This window comes from Aquarana catesbeiana, linkage group LG02 (assembly GCF_042186555.1).
Source record: "Aquarana catesbeiana isolate 2022-GZ linkage group LG02, ASM4218655v1, whole genome shotgun sequence".
Lineage (NCBI taxonomy): Eukaryota > Metazoa > Chordata > Amphibia > Anura > Ranidae > Aquarana > Aquarana catesbeiana.
Window position 1 is genome coordinate 329,386,753 of NC_133325.1, and position 27,899 is coordinate 329,414,651.

A 27,899-nucleotide genomic window follows, 5' to 3' on the forward strand; every position below is an offset into this window, starting at 1 on the left:
GATGGTATTGACCACCCTGTCTGACAGTCCCTTGCCCTGGAGTCTCAACCTTTCAGTAACCAGGCCAAGAGTTTCAGGATTCTGTGGTTCGGATGGTTGACTGGGCCCTGAGATAAAAGATCTGGCTGGTCCGGCAATGTTAGATGGCGTTGGATGCTGAGGTTCTGTAAATGGCTGAACCATGCCCTTTGGGGCCAGTGTGGTGCTATCAGTATCACTGTAGTCCTCTCTGATATTTTTTGAATCACTCTTGGTATTAGCACAATTGGAGGGAATGCATAACACAGTTTCCATCTCCAATTTTGACTGAAAGCATCTATTCCGCTGTTCCCATCTGTGGGATCTAGAGAGAAGAATGTTGGTGATTTTGTGTTTGCTTTGGAGGCGAACAAATCTACCTCGGGTATCCCCCACATTTGAGTGATTTGTGTGAAAACCGATTGGTCCAGTGACCACTCCGTGTGTTTTACGGTCTTCCTGCTCAGAAAATCCACCAGCGCATTGTCCGTTCCTTTCAGGTGGATTCCCGATATAGAGCTTATGTTTAGTTCTCCCCATAGTAGGATTCTTTCCGTCAACCTCATCAAGCTTTGGGACTTTGTCCCTCCCTGCCTGTTTAGGTATGCCACCGTTGTGTATCCTTACGTCTCTCCCCTGTATTGCTGGTTTGAATTCTTTTAATGCCTCTTTCACAGCTTTTAGCTCTCTCCAGTTTGAGGAAGCTTGGGACCGTCTCCATTTTCCCTGTGCGAAACAATCCTCCATATGTGCTCCCCGGCCTAGGGCACTGGCGTCGGTGGTGATCCTGACAGGAAAGGATTGGGTTCATTTGCGCCCCTCGATGTATCGAAGTGGATGGAGCCACCATTGGCTTGTTTGTTTGACTGTGTCCGGGACAGGAATGGATATGTCTAGGGACGAGTGGTTTCCATCCCACAGTGACAGGATGTAGTTTTGTAGTGGTCTCATATGAATTTGAGCCCATGTGATGGCTGGTATTGACGCCGTCATTAGACCTAGAACTGTCATTCCTTGTCTGATTGTGATGGCGTTGGTCTCTGTTAGATAGGTTACCGCCTGCGTTAACTTCCTGCTTTTTTCCTCTGTTAGGAAGATCTTCATTAGTTTGGAGTCCAATACATACCCCAGGTACACCAATCTCTGGCTTGGGGTCATCTGCGATTTCTCTGCATTTACTATCCACCCCAGGCCCTGTAGGTAGGATATACTTGTGCGCAGGTTGATCTCTAGGGTCTCTGCTGAGTCGGCAAAGAAGAGTAGATCGTCTAGGTATGGTATGATGCCAATACCTTGCTGTCTTAGGCCCTTTAGTGCTTCTGCCATAATCTTTAAAAAGATTCTGGGTGCTGAAGAAATGCCGAAAGGGAGAGCTGTATATTGCAGATGCAGAGTGGTAGCTGACCCTTGTACTGCAAATCTCAGGAATCTTTGATGCTCTTCTTTTATGGGTACATGTAGGTAGGCATCTTGCAGGTCTATTGTTGCCATGAACGACTCCCGAGGAAGGATGTTTCTGACCGAATAAATAGACTCCATTCTGAATCTTTTGTATTTTATGCTTCTGTTGAGAGGTTTGAGGTTCAATATGAGCCTCAGTTTGCCTGACGGTTTTTTTCTTGCGAAAATATGTGAATAAAACCCTCTTTGCTCCTCTCCTTGAGGTACATGGCGAATCACATTTTGATCCAGGAGATTCTCTAGTGATTCCAAAAATGCCTTTGCTCGCTCTTCCTCTTTTGGTAGCGTGGTTACAGTATACTTGGCTGGGGGGCGGTTGGAGTACTCTATCGCATAGCCATCCATTATCGTGCGTACGATGAATTTGTTTTTTGTTACTTCCTTCCATTGGTGTGAAAAGGCTGCGAGCCTGCCCCCTACCTGATGGTAGTCATTGCTTTTTGTTTTTTGGGGTAGGTGGCTTGAGGATGAATTCCTCATTGCCTTTCTTATTTTGTTGTCCCCAACGCTTCTTCCCGCTGTACCTGGCCCCTGGTTTGTTAAATTTTTTGAACTGCCGAAAGGGCGCCTTGCCTTGTTTCTTTTTGGTTTTGGGAAACCCTTTAGTCTTTGCTGCCGTTCTGTCCAGTACTGTTTCAAGTTCAGACCCGAACAGTAGGTCTCCAGTGAATGGAATATCACACAACCTGTTTTTAGAAGCGATGTCGCCTTCCCAAGATTTCAGCCACAGAGCTCTACGGGCTGAATTTAGTAGTGCTGTGGTTCTTGATGAGATTCTGACCATTTCGGCTAAAGCATCTGCTAGGAATGCTGCTGCTCTGGTCAATGTAGGGATGGTTTTTATTAATTCTTCCCTAGGAGTGTCATTCTCCAGAACTTCCTGCAGCTGGGTTAACCATATCAGTAAGGTGCGGGCTGTGCAAATGGAAGCTATAGCTGGGTTTAGGTTCGCTGCTCCTGCTTCCCAGGCTCTCTTTAGAAGTGCTTCTATTTTCTTGTCCATTGGGTTGGTTAAGGTACCTGCATCGTCAAAAGCCAAATCTGATTTGTTTGTAACTTTTGCCAAAGACGCATCTACCTTGGGGCATTTAGCCCAGGTTTTGGTATCTGCTTCTGCAAACGGATATCTGCATTTGACCGCTGCCGGTATGAAGAGTTTCTTCTCCGGGTCTGCCCATTCCTTTTTGACAATATCTTTGAGCGTCTGGTGTACCGGAAATGTTCTAGGCTTTCTGGGTTGTAGCCCCTTGTATATCTTGTCGTGTAGTGTGAGCTCTGCGGCTTTTGTCTCTTTAATGCCCAGTGTGTCGGCTATGGCCTTTAGCAGGCTATCTGTGTCCTCTGAAGGAAATAAATTGCCTTCTGAGTCCGGATATTCCTCCTCTGATTCTGAGCAGAGTCCGTCCTCTGATTCGGATTGTTCGGATTCCTCCGAGTCCTCCTCCTGTTCCTGCCTTTTTGTCAGTTCCCAATTGTCTGAGGGGGTGCTTGTCCCACTGGTAGATGGGGTACTGGTTTTATCGGTTTTTGCTGGCGCTTCCAATTTCATAATTGCTGAGCGTAGAGGCGCCATGGTGCTTTTAATCTCTTTTTTGAAAGAGGTGAGCAGATCTTTTAAGTAACCTTGCGACTCTTTGGCCACCATCTTATCTATGCATTTTTGGCATAATGGTTTTTTTTCATTCTGGAGAAAACCGATGGCTGCACGATGCACATGTTTTGCCGCTTTTCGTTTTCTTCTCCTCTGGGGTTCTTGCCTGAAATCAAGCATAGAGAGGCCCCGTGAGGAAGTGAGGCTGAAGACTGCGCTTTGTGCGTAGACTTTGCAGTAAGGTATCAGACAGAAGTGACCCTGGAGTATTCTGGCTTACCTTGAAGCCGTCCTGGCTTGCAGGATCTGCAGGGCAGGGTGGAGAAGCGTCCGACATGGTCAGCTACCCAGAGCCTCTGAAAGGAGGCTTTTTTAATACTGCTTCCTGCTTGAGCTCCCGCCCCGCTCCCAGCTGATCCTGAGCAGGTTGGTGGACACACCTGCTCATAACACTGTGCTGATAACCTCCTTCTTGAATTTCATTAGGGAGGGGGACACCTGCTGTGTGTGTTTTTTTTTTTTTTTTTAAATTGCCGACGCCCGGAAGTGATGTTACCCATATGCCGCTCTGTAATTTCCCCTGGGAATCTCTTGGACTCAGGGAAAATGGCCGACGCCTGGCACCATGTGACCGGAGGTGGTGCCGCCATCTTGGTACACCCCGCCGGCCCTCCTTGAGGAGGCAAGCGCTACCGCAGATTGCGGTGGAGCGCCGTGGGTCGCGGTGGAGCGAGAGGCAACCGAGCAGGCAGTCGCACGGGCAGGCGGGCGGTAAGTGACCGGATTATTTACCCATATCACTCTATGCCGCTGTAGTATCCCTCTGAATACAAGGAGTGATTTAACAGCATGTCCCTCAGCGTAGAATAGAGGAAAAAAATGCCGGTGCATTTGTGTCAGCTGAGGGGATGATTGCAGACCCCTCCGTAGGGGTGAAATCTCTGGCAGAGTAACCTGTTTTTTTGCTCAGAATTGCTGCTCCTGCTCGCCCTCCCAAGGCCCGCCGGGCTTTATGGGATGCTGGCAGGAGGTCTCCTGCAGATAGCACAGAGACAAGTTTAAAAATAACAAACGTTTCTTGCAGCTCCTGTGGGTCCGGAGGAAACAAACAACTGAGGCACACAGGTAAGACTGTGAAATTTATAATGGTGGACTAATGTGTTTCCTGTTTTAGGGAGGAGGAGCCTATCTCTCGGATGCTGCCCTGGAAGACGATTCGAGAAAAAAAACACGTGTTAACAGTGTCAAAGCAGGAGTAATGCCTCGTACACACGATGAGAAAATCAGATGAATGATCACCCTCTTTTTTTGCATGCTAGTCCTATATCCAAAACAAATAGGTTGCTAGGGTTGGGAACATTCTCATAAGACAGAATATAACTTCCTGTGATGATGTCTTGCATTGTACTGTAATGTATTCTTTAGATTCTGAGCATGCATAGTCTTGTTCACTCGACTTTTTATGGACGAATACTGCACCAATTAAATGAAAATCTTTTTTTCTGTTATTGTACGAGAAAAATGTTTGTGCTTGTCCCTTTGGATCATTTCAGATTGTCAGACGATTGCACCGAAAGCCTTATTTTTCATATGATTTTCTCATCGTGTCCTAGGCATAAGGCTAGCTATGGACATGAGATGGCATGTAAAAGAACCAACGACCACCATGAAAAAGCACAACTTGTTCAGTTTAGTATTCATGTTCATATCCCCTCCCACATGGTGGTTTTAAAAGGCGTCAGTCTTAAAGGCGCACAATAAATTTACTAAAATTCAAGTCACATAAAAGAAGGTCATGTGGGAAGCATCCCATGCATGTGGGAGACAACGGATGGCTTAGCCATTTTGGCCAATCATGAGTCCACAGCACAACAATGGCGTATGTGCTTAATGACAACCCCTATGCCTTTACATAGGCCTTAATAGCATTTCTTGTGTTCAAGCACTTTTTTTTTTATTATGCATTGCACTATTTCCATTTTCTTTTTTCACGCAAGTAATTACTAAACTTACTTAGACAAAAACTGAATATACACTCTTAATCAACACAGCTCTGCTCTATAGATATCCCTTTTTCATCACAAACAAATCTTTAAATCCTTGTTATCTTTAAGAAGCTTACATTTGCTGGAACCCTGCTGTTCTCAAGCTTCGTTTGCTATAAAGTAAAAATAAATTAAAAAAAAAATGCAGAATGCTTTGACAAGAAAAACTAGTGACCCATGATGTGCAATTCTATGAGCAATGCACAGACATAAAAAGTAAATTATTTACTTTTTATAATCAATTTACTATATAAATGAAAGAAAATGTGAGGAAAACATATGGGACCTATCATTTCTGACTTATTTTTTAAAAGGTGCAGGCTCACCTTGATACTTTCTTCAATAAATGGGTCACTGACCCTAAAAGGTCTGAACTCTGCTTGTTGGTGAATCCCAGATTAGGTTAACTGCAGCTCCCATATTTGTATCCTTACAAACATTCACCAAATGTAATAAGACTAAAAATTACTTACATACTGAAAACAGCTCCTAACACTGGGTTCTATGTTACTTCCACCAAAGGAAGCCACTTCACCCAGCTGCCGCGGTATCTGGATGGCATCATGGAGGAGGAGGCCCAGTCTCCGCTGGTCACAAAATCCAGTAGAGCTTGCCACTTGCTTAAACAGGTCTGAAAAACAAAGTATGTCAAGCCCAAATGATGGAATTTAATATACTTATTTCAACACAAACAATGTAATGGAAAAAAGGCAATTTATTCTATAAGCTAGATAATTTGAACGTTCAATATGTTCCAAAATGTGAAGCAGCATGTTTAAATATTTTAAAAGACTATAACTGGACTCCATATACAGAACCAATCAATTACAAGGATTAAGCCTCCTCCCTCTAGCTACCCCTTCCTATAAGGCATAAGAACCCTCTTTTGGATTTATTAATTTTGTCCGTCTTAGTCTGGTGTAAATGGTAGAAGTGAGGCAGAGGAAAACTCCTATGTAATTCTACACACACTGGTCACTGACCAAGTTTAGTGTACTTTAAAAATACCCTTTAAATTTTTTTATTCTTTTTATAAAAGGACGCTTTAGTCCCATCTGTATCTTTTACGGAGTATTACAATATTGACTTGAAGTGTAGAGTCAATGCGGCTGCGTTGGACTTAACTCATAACTTAACTGCACTTTTAACAAAGTTGATGGATTTCTGGAATCTAGCTTATATAACAATGACTTGCCCACAAATCCAAACAGGGAGTCTGCTGTATCAGAGTTTGAGTATTTTATGCCTGAAGACATGTAAAGGTAAATTAAAATACCATTAAAACCCAATTCCAGACAATACCTCCTGTTTTGGATTGAGCAGGAAAGAGTTAGAGGGGACCACCAGGTTTTCATTGTGGTCTGTCTCAGTTGGGGAGATTTTCCCTCACTTTCTGTCGAAAAAGAGGTACCAATGGGAAACCTCTTTTACAGGGACACAGACAAAAACACATTTTAGTTGCTCGGGGAGGGGATAGAAAATCACACGCTTAAGACAGAGGGACCTGCCCCGAAAAATGCACTGCCCCGACAACCAGTACCACTTGCTATTGTGTCAGTTGCACTCCTTAAAGCATGGTGGCTACTTACAAAGTGCCCTATCCTGCCGACACTTGTGTGTTCCTACAGTTAGAGTTTTTAATACAGTTTTACTGTGCAAAAATCTGTGTGCTTCCATTCCGATTCCTGTAGTAAGGGTTAGAACTTTTGACAATGTTTTTACTGAGGTCCGTTCTTTTCACCCTAACATTTTTTTGTATGGTTGTCACACGAGCAGGCAGTAGGGTATACCATAACCTAATCAACCAATAGGGACACAGACAAGAAAAAAAAAAATGTTATTCTCCACCACTTTCTCCAAATGAAAAAATAATAAAAAATTGACTGCAATTAGGCTTTAAGGGCTCATTCACACTACTGCATTATGGTAATGCACGTTACATATATTGGTGCAAAGGGTTGGCATTTATTTCAAATGGCATCACAATGCACTTTTCAATAGACATTCACTGTGCTGCGATGGGCAGCTCATTCAAATAAATGGGCTGTCCCAATATATCGCACAATAACACGCGGCACAATGCATGGCAATGCATATGCATTTAACACACCATAGCAGACAAGCCTGGTGTGAATGGGCTGTAAAGGACCAGATGATACGGTCAGTCAAGTTGTATTGACATTAAACTTTAACAGTATTTTTTTGCCATCATATGTATTTTTTCTTCCTGCATAGCTTAGCGAAACCATTTCAAGTGCAAGCACATACCAGATTAAACAAAGCTCAGCAATGGAAGTCACTGCTTTCTTTCCTTGTTTCCCTTGCTAAAACATGTTCAGTGTCTCTGTTTAATTTGTACAGCACTGCTTTGGAGCGATGAAAACAATATAATGCACACAAAGTAACGTTAATGACCATCACTTCTTTAAGCGGTGAGGCAAGTCACAGACTGCTTAAAACTTCTAGAAGTATATACATATTCTATGTGATTTCCTACTTATTCATACAAAATGCTTTGGGAAATCCTGGAAATAAAAAGGCTTTTTGTAATGTTTACATGCAATAAAGCAGAAGACTGGGTAGAATATAAATAAATGTTTGTAGTGGTTGTTTTGTATTTACTTTTTATATAATGGTTCCTAGGGAGCACCAACATAATAAAAGATTCAATTACTTGTGAGAACCCAACAAGGGTGCAGAAAACCATACATTTTTACACCTATCTTTACATACATATCTGTGTTGTGATCTACCTTGCAAATGATCAAAATAACATTTTATTCAGCCTGGCATTACAGTGGAGACAACTGAACAGTTTTGTTCAGCTTGCTCCTGTATGAAGGGCACAGCCTCAAACTGTTTGACACATGAATTGTACCTATTACCTCCCCAATAAACTGAATATTGCAGCACTGGCCTTAATTATGTAGCAAGAATAGAAATTCGAGCACATTTAGCATTGCAGATGAAAATCCTATTATACCCAGGCTCTCTGCTGGTGATTTCCTTATTATCTTGTCTGCCTATCCCGTACAGAGATGAATGTCTCCTTTTTTTTTCTACACCCAATGATCTAAACTAATTGATAAAAAAACCCATGGATTGATCAACTGATTTGATAAATGTGTGCATAGGCAGGTATTAAAAGATTTGTGGCATCTCTGGATCCTTCCCGCAGGTTTAAATTATCAAGCGCTATTATGTTTGACCAAGTCATCTATATTTAAATATATTATTATATTTCCTTAAACTTTATAGCACAAGCAAAGCAGACAGACGTACACCTTGTTGGGTAAAAGGACAAAGTGTTTCAAGTTATTTTTTAATAGGCCAAAAATAACATGATCAGCTGGGAACAAAGTAGGCCATTTCCCCCGGTTTTAAATGCCAACGATGTTTAATAAATAAGTATTTAAAGTTTTCCCACTAAGCACAATTTCCAATAAGATTTCAATGCAATCCACAAGCATGACACAGACAAATTACTGTGCTTCTCTACACTGCCATTTTATCACCCACTAGAGGCTGTTTCTAGCTCCTTCCATTAACACCATGTTGTTTTGGTGTTTTTCTATCCCCAGGCCTCAGCATGTTTTCAGGTTCAGCACTTTTGATTTACCGATTTGTTTACAACTTAAAATTTGTCTGAGCACAAACGAATGTGGAAAAATGACAGTCAAAGGTGCAGATAGCACCTGTAGTTATAAATGTGTGTAATATAGCTAGAATCTTTCCCAATGGCTCTATTGCCATTTTCAAAAGAAAACAAATAAAATGTCATCTCATCTACTATATAAAATATCTATGATGTGACTAAGTTTAATACTGGATACTTGTTTGAACAATAAATTAGATAGTAGGCTAAAAGGCGACACAAGGCTGCATGGCGACAAACTACTAATGGCCTGATTTTAGATCTTTACATTATGAAGTTGAAAGGTGCAACATAATTTACATCATTGTGCCTTTATTAACTTTTAAGACCTTAGTGACCAGCATAGGGTCGGAAAAAGGCCCCCTATCACAACGGATAAAAGGGATATCAAATGGTCAAAGGACACCTTCACTAGCACCACATGGTGAAAAGTTAATCATGGATGCCAAATACCCAAGGTTATGATATTTTATACTTGAATAATAACATAAAATATGAAAATACAGTCAAGTGACAACCACATACATTTAAATCGGATCACCTCAGTTAATGTCTTTAAAATAGTTAGTTTTGGCCAAGCTGGCCCAAACTAAATTTACTGCAACAGTAAATTTACTGCTAGACATATTGTATAAGCTGAATGTAGCCTCAGCCACATACAGTATGCACTGTGTTCCGACAGGTATACAGGGACTTCCGGTCCTACTCCCGGAAACAAAATATCTGCTGCACAGCCATTCAAAGAAAGCTTTATATTCTATGCATAAAAACAAAGCTCCTTCTGGTTTAGGTGCAGATTGTGATGTCATCTGCCTGTCTCTATACAACAGCAATCACACCTGTTTGCACAGTAAATAGTTTTAGGCCAGCTTTGCCCAAAGAAAATATTTAAAAAGGACATTAAAATGTTGAAATCCGCTTTAAAGTATGTGTCACATGCCTGTTTCAAGTATCCAGTTCAGCAGAACTGAAATCTGGATTTTGAAAACTGGCCAAATCTTTTGGAGAACGACTCACCTAGTGCTTGGGTCAGCAAAGTGGATGAGCAAGCATATGAGCAATATATGCATATAGTAAACAGGGGAAAAACAATATATAATTACTAGTTAACACAAAAAAGAGATACTTACATCTGTACTTATCTTCCAAATGTGCTTTACATAGGGAAATAATACCAGTTTTAAAAGACAACACTCGAATTCTTCCTGTGCGCCCCCTAAATATAAGACAAGTGAAACATCTTATTTAAAAAATAAAGTGAGCAGAGATTTCAGAAATATTTGTCCTCTATGTGCAATACCTTTGTTAAAATTCCATCAAAAAGAAGCAACCAACGAAAGAGCAAAATCACACTAACACTTATTACTACATGAAACATTAGAATAAATTAAAAATGGAGAACATTAAACAAAAACCTAACAGTCTACTTCTAAATCTAAAATGCTGAGCACAGCTGTCTATAATAATTTAAAGGTCTCCAACAAAAACTAAAAAGGTTAGTATTTATAAATAATAAATACAGATATGCAGAGTGAACAGTAACACTATATTTTTTATAACAGTTTATCTAGGGAAACAGAAATCCTAGAAAAACTTGTTAATTTAAAAGAATCAGTATTTTACTGCTAGATTTCATGTCCTTTTCCGATTCCTATGGAAAATGCCAACTTGCAAGAGGCACAGATGAGTAAAACCATTACACATCCTGTCTGGGGAGTGGCTTGTACCGATAATGAGGAATTCGTATAATCTGCATATGTCAGCAGACCCGGTCATGTTCTTAAAGGGTTAAAATTGATTTTTCTTTTTTGCTTTAAAAACGAAAAAAAAATGATACTTACCTGCTCTGGGTGCTTCCTCAGCAAGCCATGTGCTAAGGGAGTACCTGTAAGCATGCCATCAATCCAGGCTGTGTGGGTTTCATAGACACATAGATGGCACCCATAAGCCCCACACCCTCCTCACTGGAGTTTGATAGCAGCGGGAGCCTATGGCTGCTGCTGCTGCCAGTGTCTCTTAGGAGACCTGCAAATGGAGGAGCGGTGCTGCAGCCGGGACATCACTGGATTGTTGAGAGGAGACAAGTAGGTGTTCAGAAGTGGGGGGGCTAGAACAAGTTTTTTTTTTTTACCATAATGCATAGAATGCAAGAGAAACCGCCTTGACATGGTTTCACCCACTAGAGGCTTGTTTGTAAGCACTGAATATAGATTGACCCTTACCGGATAGCTAGACTACACATTATAGGAGCTTAGTAAAGCATGGATTCACACGCATCATTGGAGATCCATCCACTGGAAATAAACGAGAAATGGCATTGAGGTCAGCCTTGCTGGTTTTTCCATTCCTTCTCTCTCTCATAAAAGTGATGAGAAGGAAGAGAAAGATCGCCACAGCGTAAAACTGGCATTTATTGAATTAATCCACAAATCCAACAAAGATAAAAAAATATCCCAGGTTAAAAGAATCTGCAGATCAGAAACTAGCGTGGTATGTTGGGCATAAAGTCCAGGGGAGGAGCTGGTAAGTTCATTTGCTGAGGCTGCGGTCACCCAACTGGGGGGGGGGCGTTGCCTTCCTAGTGCGCAGGTGAAGAAAACCAATCTCATCGTAGGGTCAGTGTGGTTGCTCTCTATGCCTCAGGCATTCCTATCCTGGGTACTCTGAGGGGTGCTCAGATGGGTGAACAAAGTGGTAGAGTCTACGCAAAATAGGACCCGTAGGTAGTTCGATTGGTAGAGGTGCCCGATGTGGTTGTTCAAAGGATAGGCACAAGTTGTCCACTTTTGTAAAACATCCAAATACTTTATTTCACCAAATAAAACAAGTTTTGTGGCTTTAATTTGCCACTTCCTAAATTAAAGGTGATAAAATTGGTGTCTAGTATCAGCTTGTAGTAGGATACACTTGGGAAATCTTTATTGGCCAATAGGTGGAATGTAGAGTTTGTGGCAATGACGTCATCTAGGTGGATGCTTGCACTACAATTTTTGCTTAAAAAATAAGTAGGTAGTACATCGCCAATGCCCTCCATTTGTAGTTTCTTCAGGGCTTCTGTCAGAAGTTCTGTAAATATCCTGGGGGTCGATGAGAGGCCGAATGGTAGGGAAGTATATTGTAGATGTATAGTGGGTTGTGGTCCCTTGATTACAAATCTCAGATACCGATGATGGTCCCTTCTGATTGGGATATGCAAGTAGGCATCTTTGAGATCGAAGGTTGCCATGAAAGCTCCTGGCAGAAGGATATTTCTGTTGGAATACAAGGATTCCAAAATCGAAACCTTTTATATTTTACTGTATTGTTTAAGGGCTTGAGGTTCAGGATTAGTCTGAATTTCCCAGAGGGTCTCCTCTTGGGGACAATGTGTGAATAGAACCCTCTTCCCACCTTGTTGAGGGGACAAAAGTAATTACTTGGTGCGCTAGGGGTTCTTCCAGAGATGATCGCAACCCTGCTGCTTTTTCTTGGTCTCTTAGAAGACATGTAATGAGGCGTCTGCTGAGTGCCAGTAAATTCTATTGTCCCTATTGAATTAGCATCCCTTTAGGATGGTGTTGAGAACAAAATTTGTTTGCATTACTGTCTGCCATTGACTTGAACATGCGGCTAGTCTTCCACCCACAGGTATGCGACCATTTCTTCTGGCAAGGGGTTTGAGGATGAACCCCTCTCTGCCCTTCCTGTTGGGGAAAGACCACCTTTTCTTGGACTCAGTTTGCTTCTTTTTGTACTGATGTTATGGATGAAAGGAACTCTTGTTTTGTTTTTTCCTGGGTGCGAGGAATGCTTTTTTCGATCCGCTGACCTTTCAAGTACCAATTTCAGTTTGGGCCTTAACAGTAATTTCCCTGAGAATGGTATCCCACATAACTTGGTCTTGGATGTGGCATCTCCCCTCAAGGCTGAATTGCTTTTGTGCACATCACTGGATCGAGATGGGGCTCAGGTAAGTATAGGGGGGCTGAGGGGGGAACTGCACAGCCTTTAGAACCACTTTAATTAAAAAAAAAAAAAACAACCTTGTGTGTATATATTTATACCGTATATACGGGTCTATGTATATTGTATAATATCTTCCTTTAAGAATAAACCTGAAATGGCTCACCAGCTATTAAATCATGTTAGGACAGAAATAGGCTAGGACAGGGCGAGCAATCATTTGCACTATGCTTGAGAAGCCGAGAGTGCATATTATGATTTTATGCTGAAAAGTCATTTAGCTGCATACAGTGATCTCTAACCTTCTGCTGTCGTTCTGCTAGTATAAATGAACAAAAAGGTAACATTTCATAATTTTAACCCTGTACATACAGATGTGGATTATGGTCACAGTATAACATCACTCACGTGTCATAAACATTCAGGAGCCAGTTCAGGCACATGTCCACACAAAGAGGAACGTTCACCAGGTTGTTGTGCTCTTGCTCCAGCCGGTCATAAATTGTAGTTAGGCAATTAATAATTTGAAGGATGTCCATAAGCTGGTCATTTTGCTTAAGGTTGTGCTGGTCCAAGGCATCACAGGCTGCAGACAAGCCCAGTAAATCCACTGCAAATAAAAAAAAAAACAAAAAAACACTCTGTTATGCACTGCGCACACGATTGATGGAACAAATAATACAATAATACAGATACACACGCAAGCATGTATGCGTGACTTCCCTTGTGGTTTCAGGTATATATAGAGGAGTCAGAGAGCAGTAATTGGTTATTTAATGTGTTCAGTCCCATAGGAACCTGAGAATTATTTTAATAATTGTGCAGACCTCCTCTAATTTGTAAGAGGTCAGTGACTTGTGCAGGCTTCATTGATGCCCCCAATTTATTCATTGCTCTGAATGTGCCAAGATGCAAGCTCGGTTAAGCTGGTGATATATGGGTAGAATGTAAAAAAAAAAAAAATTCTTGGGAAAAGAAGGTTCTAAGATCATTCGTTTTCTAACCATTAGTGGATCAAATGGACATTCATTTTCGACCGCAGGCAGGTGAAAATTCGAGGGAGCAGGTTGAAAAACTTTTCTTGAATGAACGAGTTTCTAACAGTGTATGTGGTTTTAATTCAGTAAAGTTCATTCATTCCAAAATCAAATGTTAAAAGCCAACAAAACCTTTCAAAAATGAAAAAGAGTTTTCCTAAGACCTATCTTAAAAATTTTCATTTGAAATTCTACCCATCTATGGCCAGCTTTAGACTAGAGTTAAGGATAACTCTTCACAGAGGAGAAAGGACAAGGCAGTGTGGCTCCACATATTATTTGCAACCAAAAACCTCTGTTTTTATTATAAATTGCTGAAAGAATTGCTGTAGAATTTTTTTTCCAACTAGCTGGTAAATGTGCTGGGAAATTAGATGTATTGTATTACTGTGAAATACCCTGTCCATGTGCACCTTACTTTATGATGTGCTTGCTGGATTTGTTTTGGAGACACATGAGAAAGCCTTTAACTGCCACTGTGCTGTGCGTCTGTTGTGTGTCTGCACCTTTGAAGAAGAATAGGCAACCACCAGGTGTACCTGCCCCTAATTTATTCATTGCTATATACCTATATGTCCCAAGACAGGAGCTCTGTTAGAGTTAGCGCTCATTCACACTGTCTGTACACTAAACTCTCAATATTGGTGTGCGTCCAGGCATCAGTTTTGTCCTGCAATGAGTTACTATAGTGTAAGTGAGCTTTGAATTGCATACGTTGTGACACAGGCCCTGTTGCTATAAGTTTATAGGAAAAGGTGACCCAGGAGTCTCATTAAGGGTTAATGCAAGGTTCAGAACTAGCATCTCACCAGGTTCTGTAGTTCTAAAGCAGAACATTCAATCCTGGGTCTAGGTTTTGCTAGAGGACTGCAACCTGGGTCAGAGGACCCAGCAACAAGCCAGCAGGTCTTGGTTCCAGGATTTAAGTCAGCTCCTATCAGGGGTGTCAGGAGAACCCCAATCCCTAGGCCAGAGGTGGGCCATGCAGCAGGGCGCTGCAACTGAAGGCTAGAGAGCCAAGTGTGCAAGAGAGCTGAATGACACAGTCAAAAGACTGGTAAGAAGAGCAGCAGTGCTAATAAAGGAAGATTTCCCCCAAGAGTTTTTTTTGGCAGCGATATAACAAGGTCCAAGAAGAAATAAAAACATGCTTTATTAACCAATGTTTTCAAATGTCATGTTGCAATTAAAATATAAAATAATAACACCGGCTATAGCATACATTACATATTCCATGGTACAGTGATACAAATGCTAATATACACAGTATTACATTAATAGATGTTCAACTGTGTAGAGCACTCCAACACGTTTCGACCTGTGCAATTATGGTCTTCCTCAGGGGGATGATTTGCTCTAAAAAAATACATTTGGAAATCTCAAAATGTTTTTCATATTAAGTTATGCACCAAAATAATTATAATAATACATAGTACGGCTACATTTACCACTTGAGAATGGAATGGGTGATCTCTTTGTCGGACATATTTCCAAAAGGTAGGTAAAGTGATCCGAAAGGCTCTGTGGTTCTGCCCATTCCACCCAAGGAAAAAAAAACCAGCAACAAATTACTTGCAAGGAGCCAAACTCTGCACACCACCATAGAGGAGGAAGAAGCAGCACCTGCGGCAAATTCCCATGCGACAAATAGTGTGTTAGATAAAGAAAAGTAATCAAAATAATAGGTAACTGGGATATAAATAGGCTGAAAGGTGCCTAGTAAAATCGTATATATATACACATGTAGATAACAATGTGTAAGCTCTTTAACAGTGTTTATTATATACAGTAAACTCATAATTCAAAATAATAATAATAATAAATTATGTAGGTAGTGGTAGTTGTATTTAATTGGGAAAAATTAAAATGATGTGATAGTGTTAATGAAGGTGAGGATGTAAATCATTTAAGGGCTATCGAATGTGGTAGTCAACAAAATGAAATGGTGTAAAAATATAAGTGAAAATAAAAAATGGAAAAATAAGAATAAAATTAACGTGAAATGGTGCAGTGGTAAACGTAATTAAGTGAGTAGGTGATGACCACCCACTGTGTGCTAGTGAAGATATTAAGACAATACATTAAGTAAGCAACAGCTACCATGTATTGTAGCAATACTGGAATTACAAAAAGGTGACCCTAAACCAAATGCAAAATAAGGAAAGAGTTTAAGTATATTTATATAGTAAATGGAATATCAATTCTTAAATGCTAACATGGTTACAATAGGTCATAAGTTCAATGTAGAAATACTTTGCTGATGGCCAGATCTAGCCATCCTCGACACACCATCCAAGGTATTCCTGTAGGCCAGTTTCTCAGGATTCGCAGAATCTGTAATGATCCTGTGACATATGAAACAGAAGCGCACGCCCCATACACCCCTTTCTTGGAGAGTGGGTACTCTAGATATATTCTTGATAGGGCAGTTTCTATTTCCAATTCTAAAAATAGGAATGACCTCCTAAAACACAACCATATTGGTAAAAACAAGAAAACAGCAGTGGGTTTCAATAGAGGGAGACCCACCATCAGTACTTCGTTCAGTCATGAATTTTGGGACATTAAGACAATTGTTCACAGATATTTACCGATCCTATTTGAGGATCGGATTTGTGCCAATATACTGAAAGATGGTATCAATTTAGTTTCTAGACATGCTCCCACTTTGGGAAACTCTCTCTCACCAAGTGCCTTTGAATCCAATAAAATCAAGTCACACACTTGGTTGCATTGCAAGGGCAATTATAGCTTTGGTGCGACTGTGTGTTCCTGCTGTGCACATATTACTAAGGGAAATGTTGTACAGTGGGGACGGAAAGTATTCAGACCCCCTTAAATTTTTCACTCTGTTATATTGCAGCCATTTGCTAAAATCATTTAAGTTCATTTTTTTTCCTCATTAAAGTACACACAGCACCCCATATTGACAGAAAAACACAGATATGTTGACATTTTTCTAGATTTATTAAAAAAGAAAAACTGAAATATCACATGGTCTTAAGTATTCAGACCCTTTGCTGTGACACTCATATTTAACTTAGGTGCTGTCCATTTCTTCTGATCATCCTTGAGATGGTTCTACACCTTCATGTGAGTCCAGCTGTGTTTGATTATACTGATTGGACTTGATTAGGAAAGCCACACACCTGTCTATATAAGACCTTACAGCTCACAGTGCATGTCAGAGCAAATGAGAATCGTGAGGTCAAAGGAACTGCCTGAAGAGCTCAGAGACAGAATTGTGGCAAGGCACAGATCTGGCCAAGGTTCCAAAAAAATTTCTGCTGCACTTAAGGTTCCTAAGAGCACAGTGGCCTCCATAATCCTTAAATGGAAGACGTTTGGGATGACCAGAACCCTTCCAAGAGATGACCGTTTGGCCAAACTGAGCTATCGGTGGAGAAGAGCCTTGGTGAGAGAGGTAAAGAAGAACCCAAAGATCACTGTGGCTGAGCTCCAGAGATGTAGTCGGGAGATGGGAGAGAGTTGTAGAAAGTCAACCATCACTGCAGTCCTCCACCAGTCGGGGCTTCATGGCAGAGTGGCCCGACAGAAGCCTCTCCTCAGTGCAAGACACATGAAAGCCCGCATGGAGTTTGCTAAAAAAACCTGAAAGACTCCAAGATGGTGAGAAATAAGATTCTCTGGTCTGATGAGACCAAGATAGAACATTTTGGCCTTAATTCTAAGCAGTATGTGTGGAGAAAAGCAGGCACTGCTCATCACCTGTCAAATACAGTCCCAACAGTGAAGAATGGTGGTGGCAGCATCATGCTGTGGGGGTATTTTTCAGCTGCAGGGACAGGACGACAGGTTGCAATCGAGGGAAAGATGAACGCGGCCAAGTACAGGGATATCCTGGATGAAAAACTTCTCCAGAGTGCTCAGGATCTCAGACTGGGCCGAAGGTTTACCTTCCAACAAGACAATGACCCTAAGCACACAGCTAAAATAACGAAGGAGTGGCTTCACAACAACTCCATGACTGTTCTTGAATGGCCCAGCCAGAGCCCTGACTTAAACCCAATTAAGCATCTCTGGAGAGACCTAAAAATGGCTGTCCACCAACGTTTACCATACAACCTGACAGAACTGGAGAGGATCTGCGAGGAGGAATGGCAGAGGATCCCCGGAATTCCAGGTGAGAAAAACTTGTTGTATCTTTCCCAAAAAGACTCATGGCTGTATTAGATTAAAAGGGTGCTGAGCAAAGGGTACTGAGCAAAGGGTCTGAACACTTAGGACCATGTGATATTTCAGTTTTTCTTTTTCAATAAATCTGCAAAAAATGTCAACAATTCTGTGTTTTTCTGTCAATATGTGGTGCTGTGTGTACATTAATGAGAAAAAAAAATGAACTTAAATGATTTTAGCAAATGGCTGCAATATAACAAAGAGTGAAAAATTTAAGGGGGTCTGAATACTTTCCGTCCCCACTGCATGTTCATACTCTAATGACCCTTTATGTGGCATACAATTTGACGTGCATTAAAGCACTTTAGCAAGGTGCCAAGTTTTCCCTGAATTTTCTCCAATACTAGGACTTCACTATGACTGTTGGCTCCATGTACATTTTCCGCGGTATATTTTCTGATTGAGGTATTTTAGAAAAAAAATGTCCCATCAGATAAAGCTGACAATCACAGCAAGTCAGTATTAGTTATTTAGTTGACCTATTAGATGTTATGGAGAACTTTGCGGTTAGTGCAGTGGTAGGGCTAGCAAGGCTTGCATTTTATTATCCCAACTGTAGTATGTCCTAACAGCTAGAACACTTAGGATACTGTGTCTTTCGTTGCTGACATTCGCAAACTTGCAGTCTGCATATTTGTTTTTTTTGTTTTAATTTAACCACTTCTTGCCCAGCCACTGTAGATATACCAGTATGCCATCCCCATTTCAGCACTCATGCGTGGCCTCGGGGGCATGCAGTGGCCCAACCAGCGATTGCTGTGTCCACCGGACACCGCAAATCACAAATAGGGGTACAGGGCCGTTGTGATTGTCCGTTTACCATGTGATCGCTGTGGCCAATCATAGCGATTACAATGTAAACACAGGCTGCAACCCATCAAGTATCTTCTCTCACAGCGATCGGCTGTGAGAGGAGAGAGTGTGTGTAGTACATTGCAGCATACAGTATCTCTGATCATTGATCAAAGCACTATAATGCCACCATAGTAACACTGTATTGCTCTGGTGACGGTGATCTTTTTTTTTTTTAATGTAGACTTTTAAATATTGTAAAATATAAAAAAATAAAAATATATATAAAAAAAAAAAAAAAAAAAAAAACACAATAAAAGAGCTTATTCACACTTGTGGTGCTCTCTGGAGAGCAATCCACATTCAGGTAACGCTTCAGAGAGCATTAAACAGTTTTAACCCCCTTGGGATCCAGTTACAGCAAGACTCCAGTCACTTGAAAAATTTGTGCTCAGCAGGTGGTAATGCCCACCGAGGACAACAGAGGGTATAATTCCTGCTGTGGCACGTGCACAAGGTGTGCTGTGCAGGGCAGTTTCTTATAGGTCTACAGACACAGCCGCTGCTCCCAATCTGACATCCATGCAGCTGTTGCGTTCCAATGGACATAAAAGGGACTGCCTACCCATCTCGCACATGGGGTACGCATTGATATACCCCCTGTGAACGAGGCCTAATAGTACAGCCAAGCACAGTGTTCCAGATCGCGACATCAGTACAGTGTCACCAGAGCCAGTACAGCCAACAAATGTTTCCTAATCACTGCCACACCAGAGCAGCTTTGGCTCTGCCTGCCACCCATACAGACGCTGGCCTGTTTAAGGTCCACGTTTCTGCCTGCTGCCTGGACTGACCCTTTACCTGTTTATTCACCATGTTGCTGCCTGCCATCTGAACTGACCCATTTGCACACCCGCTAACCACGTTTCTGCAAAACCCCCATCCCAGTCATCCCATGTGGACAACTGCACTCCTGGAACTCTCGTTCTCTTCTTTAGCCTTCTGTACTTCCTGGCCAGTGAACAAGACATTCCTGGGGGCAGCCACCTACTAGTAGGTTATACTTGTTTGGCCTAGGGGGGATTTCTATGAATGATGTTACACTAAACTAGATTTCCTGACCACTCATACAAATGCAACCATTACAGTACATTGTTTTCTATGCAGTGTTGGTTGACTTTTGTGATACACCAGATACAATGTCCAGTCCAAACAATTGAAAAAAGTCTCACATGTGGTATCCCCATAAAGCACGAGGTCATTTTGTGATGTTTCCACTACCGTGGTGCTCCAGGGCCTCTAAAAATGTGATTGGCAGTCAGGAAATTAGATGGGTAGTTTATGTCCCAAAAAGCCTTGGCTTTTGGATGCCCCTATGCAGTTAGGCTGTGCAAAAATCTCACACATGTGGTATCCCATACACACATATATATATACACATTTATATTACATTACACACACACACACACACCATAGATTGTAGGTACCAATACATTTTGCACAGAATAAAATTACACGATTTAAGTTATTTTTACACAAAAAAAAATTGGCTGCCAGAGAATGTTTTTTTTTACCGAACTTTTGTGTTTCCTAGACCTTTGTGGTAATATTGTGACAATTGAAACTACCACTATTTTATTCTCTAGGGTGTCTGCTTTCAGAAAAAATATAATGTGTGGGGGTTTTAAGTAATCTTCAGGCCTAACATTTTTTAAACACGTGCAAAAAAACGGCTCTAGTTGTGAAAGGGTTAATGGACAAGTTCACCTTCGGGAACAGGTTACATGTTCCACCCATAAAATTTGTTCGGAAAACTGGCTCCCAACTTTTTTAGCTAGTTCCTAGATTCAAAGCAAATTTGTCAAGCCCTGGGCTGTATGTTGTGCTCTACCGATCATTCTAAAGATAACCAACAAACATGCTAGCTCAGTCTAATATACTGCATGACTTTCCAAAGTCTACAGTACATGCAAAACCACTGAAGGATATTTAAACATGATCTGCCTAATAGAGGAACTGGCAACATTTAAGAGAAAGATAAGGTGGTAAAAACTTGGAAATAACTTTAATGTTCTGACTCATGGGCTTACAAAATGTCAGCCTAGCAGAATGCACATATCCTGCTAATAGAAATAAGAAAATGTCATAATAGGATACATGAAAGTCCCTTTATTCCAAAGCTCAATATTTTCCAATTCCCAACAAAACGGCAGCAAATAAAAATACTTCCAACTGATAACTTTGAATCTTCTCAGAATAAAAAAAAAAAAAAAAAAAGTCATCCAGCTGGTGGTAGAGAAGTCAAGAGAAAAGGAAACTGAACAATGACGTGTAAGCTGACATTGAGCAGAGATAAGGGCATTACATGGGCAAGCATTAAATACTAGTGAAACCAACCTATAAGCTCATATGCATTTTGGGCTTCTTTATCTGACCCAGATGTTGCAAATCCCTTCAAAGCAGTTGAGAGCAACTTCCTCTAAATCAATGGATAGCACAGTGGTTATGCACAAAGTACTCAGTTTTCAAGCTGTTGGCTCCCAGATTTAAATCCTCCTGGGACAATGTCTGAACAGAGGTCGTGTTGCTTCTAGGAAATCCTCAGGTACCCGGGTCTTCCTCCCACAATCCAAAAACATAATGGTAAAGTGTATTCCTTTCAAAAACCTTTTAAATCGATCTTAATGAGTGTATTAGGGATATTATTTTGCAAGTTCCTTTGGGGGACTAAAGTGATGGGGTGTAAAGCGCCTTATCCTTGACAACTATACCAGACTTTTAGCTGAAAAAGGGGAAATTGGTGCAACTTTAAATGAGGCATTGGCTTAGAGTCTTATGTCTCCATCCCTGTTGAAAATTAAAAAGAGAGGAAGGTTGGGACTTTAAATGAAGCACATGGCTACAATCAGGTAAAATAGTAAATATACAGTAAGGCCCCTTTCACACTGGGGCGGGTGCTTTACCGTCGGTATTCGGCCGCTAGCGGGGCAGTTTTACCCCCCTGCTAGCGGCCAAGAAAGGGTTAAAACCACCGCAAAGCGCCTCTGCAGAGGCGTTTTGCCGGCGGTATAGCCGCGCTGTCCCATTGATTTCAATGGGCAGGAGTGGTGAAGGAGCGAGGTTATAATGAGAAGGGGGTGGTGGCGCTCCCTAGTTTGCAAAAAAGTGCCAGTTAACGGTGTATACTTAACACAAATGTAGTGTAATACAAACTATTATTAAATATAGTGGTCAGTCCAAATCCGTGAACAATACTTGTTACTATTAATCACTTAAACAAGGTGATGCGCTATACAGATTGTGAACATTTAAACAATCCCCACTCAGATAGGGTGATTCCACTAGTGAGGTTAATACAATGTGTATATCTATAAAAGTGAATATTGGATTAATAGAGCTCCATATAACAACGTGATTAACAGTCATAAAGTGGTTATGTTTTTGCAACAACCTTAGTGAGTACATAAAAAATATAATAAAAATTTTTTATACATAAACACTTGTTGAGAAAAAAAACATATTAGGAAAAAGTAAGACAGTGTTGGTACACATATGCATAACTAATACTCCATATGATGTACTAGGTCTTCGCTCAGCGTGATTAACACAAAAATGGTGACTAAGTGTTTTCAGGAAATCCGCTTGTGACTTTGTGCTCCCCCTCCAGGGTCCCCACTCACCAGATCCCCTCACCCCCACAGGGGTAATGCATATACACTCCGCTCCTTCACTGCACCGAAGATGCTGCTAGCAGGACTTTTTTTCCTGTCCTGCTAGCGCACCACTCCAGTGTGAAAGCCCTCAGGGCTTTCACACTGGAATTAAAGCAGCGGCACTTTCGGGTCGGTTTGCAGGCGCTATTATTAGTGCAATAGCGCCTGCAAACCGCCCCAGTGTGAAAGGACCCTAACAGGTTTATTTACTGATACAAATATGTACACATTGGATCATGAGAAAGAAATACTGTATAAAAAAATAGTAATAATGATATATAAACACATAATAAAATCATATGTACACATGTTCCAACATAGTATAGCCATGTATAATGATGCTGATTTATAGCTTCAACCTTCAAAAAAAGTAAAGGTAGATGGTAGTTCATAAGACATGTAAGTGATCTGTTGGTAGGCATACAATTGTGGTGACATAGCATCAAAAGCTCTACGCGTTTCATGGATTTCACGCGTTTCATGGATATCTTCCACTCATCAGGAGCAGATGCGGGGTACAGCTACGTGCATCTGTAAAAATACATAACCAATGTGATCTAATGGATTGTCAATAATAAAAGGAAGGGAGGAGCAGTATCCCCTATTCAGTTCCAAGCACCCCATTGGGAATTTATATGTTGATTTGCAAGTAAGAATGGGGGATACTGCTCCCCCCTTTTTACTCTGGACAAACCATTAGATCACATTGGTTATGTATTTTTACAGATACATGTATATGTACCCAGCATCTGCTCCTGATGAGTGGAAGATATCCACGAAACGCGTAGAGATTTTTTTGATGCCAGGTCACCACAATCATATGCCTACCATCAGATCACCTACATGTGTCTTTTGAACTACGATCTACCTTTACTTTTCTTTGGAGGTTGAAGCTATAAAATCAACATTAAACATGACTATATTATGTTGGAGCATGTGTACATATAAGATCTTATGTGTTATATATCCGTATTACAATTTTTTATACTGTATTTTTCTCATGATCCAATGCGTACATAATTTGTATCAGTAAATAAACACGTTACTGTATATTTACTATTTTACCGGATTGTAGCCCTGTGCTTCATTTAAAGACTTAATTTTATAAAAGACTTTTGTAGCACTAATCAAGGAAATTCAGAAATCTCCCTTGTCTCCAAAATGTGCAACAATGACACTGCCGGAACAGTGTAATTTATAAATGTATCCTGTATCTTAACCCCCTGCTGACCAACGCACGACGATGTACGTCGGCACAATGGCATGTCTGGGCAAATGGGCGTACTTGTACATCCCCTTTAAGGCACGGCTTAGTGGGCGCGCATGCAGGTCATAATCCAGGGGCCCGCGATCGTGACACAGAGTGGCAGAACGGGGCGATGCCTATGTCGGCAGAACGGGGCAATGCCTATGTAAACAAGGCATTTCCCTGTTCTGTCTAGCAACATGACAGGGATCTACTGCTCCCTGTCATTGGGAGCAGTGATCTCGGTCATGTTATAGTGAGCCCATACCCCCCCCCCCACAGTTAGAATCACTCCCTAGGACACACTTAACCCCTGGATCGCCCCCCAGTGTTTAACCCCTTCCCTGCCAGTTTCATTTACACAGTAATCAGTGCATTTTTATAGCACTGATCGCTGTATAAATGTCACTGGCCCCAAAATAGTGTCAAAAGTGTCCAATGTGTGCGCCGCAATGTCGCAGTCACAATAAAAATTGCAGATCACCATTACTAATAAAAAAATTAATAAAAATGCCATAAATCTATCCCCTATTTTGTAGATGCTATAACTTTTGCGCAAACCAATCAATATACGCTTATTGCGGTTTTTTTTACCAAAAATATGTAAAAAAAAAATACATATCGGCCTAAACCGAGGAAGAAATTTGTTTTTTTATATATTTTTGGGGATATTTATTATAGCAAAAAGTAAAAATATTGTTTTTTTTTTTTTCAAAATTGTCGCTTTTTTTTTGTTTATATCGCAAAAAATAAAAACCGCACAGGTGATCAAATACGAGGCTGAAGTGGTTAAGGATAAAAATAAAAATATTAATGATACTGCTATCAGCGATACTGCCCTGACTGATAGCTCAGCAAATTATCTAACAAATAGCAATGAAGGGACCCCAATTATTGAATAACATCACACTGTAATTAGGAGAGTTGATCGATTTCGCCACAAACACACACACAGCAATGGGTCAATTTAACTAAACATACAAGAATAAATGTCCCCAGGAAACACAGAAATCAGCATGTCCAGATTTATGTTTAGGGGACTCTTAAACCTATAATTAAAACTAGTTTATAGAGAGGAGACTATGGGGTTGATTTACGAAAACTGGAGTGAAATATCTGGTGCAGCTGTGCATAGAAAACAATCAGCTTCCATTTTTTTTTTTTTTGGTCATAGCTTAATTGAACAAGCTGAAGTTAGAAGCTGATTGGCTACCATACACGACTGCACCAGATTTTTCACTCTCCGGTAAATCAACTTCTATGGTTCAGCATACATACCAGAGAGACAACAAATTGTATTTATATCTTCTGTACTTGCAATGGTCCAAATCATTTGGCCCAACACCTCATTTATTGGCTTACATACAAAATCTCTCATTTGACAATAGCAACTCTATATTAATCTAAATTATACAGGCAGACACAGGTACAAAGAGAACATTCTACACAGCTATTTACTAAGTAATCCTACTGAATAGAAAGCCAGTTAACTACTTTTGGCCTATGTTTGCACATATAAATGCACATTAAGTAGTGGAAGCTAGGTAGAAGGGAAATGGAAATAATATTGTACTGTATGTAAAATGTAGTCTACTTCTAAAGATATGGCAATTTTTTTTATCCGAGCCCACTGTGTGCAATTAAATACATACAAATCTCAAGCACACCCAACCCCTTTACCGTAACCCCTAAGCAGTACTACTGCAGAGGAAACACATTAAATTCAGGAGCCGTGTACACTCAATAGATTAGACTTCTAAATGCCTTCATTAATACATGCTTAACCTAACCTTAATTATCCCCAAGCTATCCATATCCAAGCTTCTTCTGCCAACTTGGGCTTCAGGTTATTATGCACAGATATTTTAATGAGAAATTAATTTTGAAAGATCTCACATGTATACCCATTACCACTGATGTCAGGATTTCCTTGTTAACTTCAGGACTATACCACTTTATCATCAACTCCTGACCACAGCATCTGTGCGTTTTTCTGCCCAGCTAAAAATGAAATTTGTACAGAAATATGGGGGCCATTGCTGACCTTTTAAAAACATGCAAGCTGTCTGGCTATCACCGTCTTAAGTACCGTATATAGTAAAATAAAAAAATATTAATCTGCATACAAATTTCAGGTTAATTAATCGAAAAAAACAATGAAGGCAGTGGATCAGAATGCAGACAACCAGCGAAGACATGAAGAGGTCAGTAATGGCAGCACCCAAATCTCTCTCAACACAGACAGATCTTTTACCTACAATTATTTTCTATATAAATATATAAATCTATATAAAATGTAATTTGAACAGAAAGCAGCAATATAAGACACTAGACAAATAATGATATACAACACCAGAGGGCCTAAAATTCAAAGTGACCTGGTAGCAGCCAAGATACCTTATATCTAATCCTACTAGAATAAAAAAAGCTGGAACCCAACTTTTTTGAGGCTCTTCCAGGTCCACACCGCGTATGGAGCAAGCAGTGCCACTAATGGGCGTAATGTGACGACATTATTGTAACCCTGCATCATAGTCATGAGTCAATGGTAGGCACCACACGCACAGACTATTATGCTGGGGATGCCCAGCTTTCTGAGGATTTATGTGGTATAGCAACCAAGTCCAACAATGTTTTCTATACCAATGAAACACTTTGAGCCTATATAAACATATCTGCCATCTACAAGCGCCCTCCTCTCCCACTTCCTGCTTCCGTCTCTTCCCCGCCTAGGTGACTGCTCCTCACCCCCTAGGCGGCCCCTCCCTCTCTGCAATCTTCTGGGCCATGTTACAGGTCCTAGAAGATTGTCTGGCCACTAGCAGAGTGCAGCATGACTCGCGCATTAACAGTGCGCACCTGGCCTTGAAGTGGCAAGCCCACAGTTGCTATGGCGGCGCTGTGGAGAGGAGGGGGAGAGGAGGGAGGCCGCATCGCTGGACCGTGGGACAGGTGAGTGTCTGTTTATTAAAAGTCAGCAGCTACACTTTTTGTAGCTGCTGACTTTTAATAAACTAAAAAACAAGTGGAACTCCGCTTTAAAATGCATGAAATACAGTGCCTTGAAAAAGTATTCATACACCTTGAAATTTTCCACATTGTCATGTGACAACCAAAATTGTAAATGTATTTTATTGGGATTTTATTTGATAGACCAACACAGTGTGTCATAATTGTGAAATGGAAGATAAATGGTTTTCATTTTTTTTTTTTTTACAAATATATGTAAATTGTGGTGTGCATTTGTATTCAGCCCCCTTTACTCTGAAACCCCTAACTAAAATCTAGTGGCACCAACTGCCTTCAGAAGTCACCTAATTAGTAAATAGAGTCCACCTGTGTGTAATTTAATCTCAGTATAAATACAGCGGTTCTGTGAAGCCCTCAGAGGTTTGTTAGAGTATCTTAGTGAACAAACAGCATCATGAAAGCCAAGGAACACACCAGACAGGCCAGGTATAAAGTTGTGGAGAAGTGTAAGGCAGGGTTAGGTTATAAATAAATATCCCAAGCTTTGAACATCTCGGAGCACTGTTCAATCCATCATCATTCTAAAATGGAAAGAGTATAGCACAACTGCAAACCTACCAAGACATGGCCATCCACCTAAATTTACAGGCCGGGCAAGGAGAGCATTATTCAGAGAAGCAGCGAAGAGGCCCATGGTAACTCTGGAGGATCTGCAGAGATCCACAGCTCAGATGGGAGAATCTGTCCACAGGACAACTATTAGTCGTGCACACCACAAATCTGGCCTTTATGGAAGAGTGGCAAGAAGACCGCCATTGTTGAAAGAAAGCCATAAGAAGTCCCGTTTGCAGTTTGCGAGAAGCCATGTGGGGGACACAGCAAACATGTGGAAGAAGGTACTCTGGTCAGATGAGAACCAAATTTTACTTTTAGGACTAAAGCCAAATGCTATGTGTGACGGAAAACTAACACTGCACATCACCCTGAATACACAATCCCCACCGTGAAACATGGTGGTGGCAGCATCATGTTGTGGGGATGCTTTTCTTTAGCAGGGACATGGAAGTTGCTCAGAGTTGATGGGAAGATGGATAGAGCCAAATACAGGGAATTCTTAGAAGAAAACCTGTTAGAGTCTGCAAAAGACTTGAGACTGGGGTGGAGGTTCGCCTGCCAGCAGGACAACGACCATAAACATACAGCCAGAGCTACAATGGAATGGTTTAGATCAA

The 27,899-nt window shown here is 40.9% G+C and overlaps 1 protein-coding gene across 3 annotated transcripts in view; it reads right to left on the minus strand.

Moving 5' to 3' along the window:
* The window catches only part of DMD (dystrophin), a 3,507,873-nt gene that overhangs the window by 213,355 nt on the left and 3,266,619 nt on the right, over positions 1 to 27,899 (minus strand). For all 3 annotated transcript variants that reach the window (XM_073614841.1, XM_073614839.1, XM_073614840.1), the window contains 3 exons: positions 13,121 to 13,322; positions 9,901 to 9,986; positions 5,589 to 5,746 (listed from right to left, as the gene is read on the minus strand). In XM_073614841.1, coding sequence (XP_073470942.1) covers positions 5,589 to 5,746; positions 9,901 to 9,986; positions 13,121 to 13,322 — 446 coding nt within the window. The remainder of the gene's footprint in view (positions 1 to 5,588; positions 5,747 to 9,900; positions 9,987 to 13,120; positions 13,323 to 27,899) is intronic.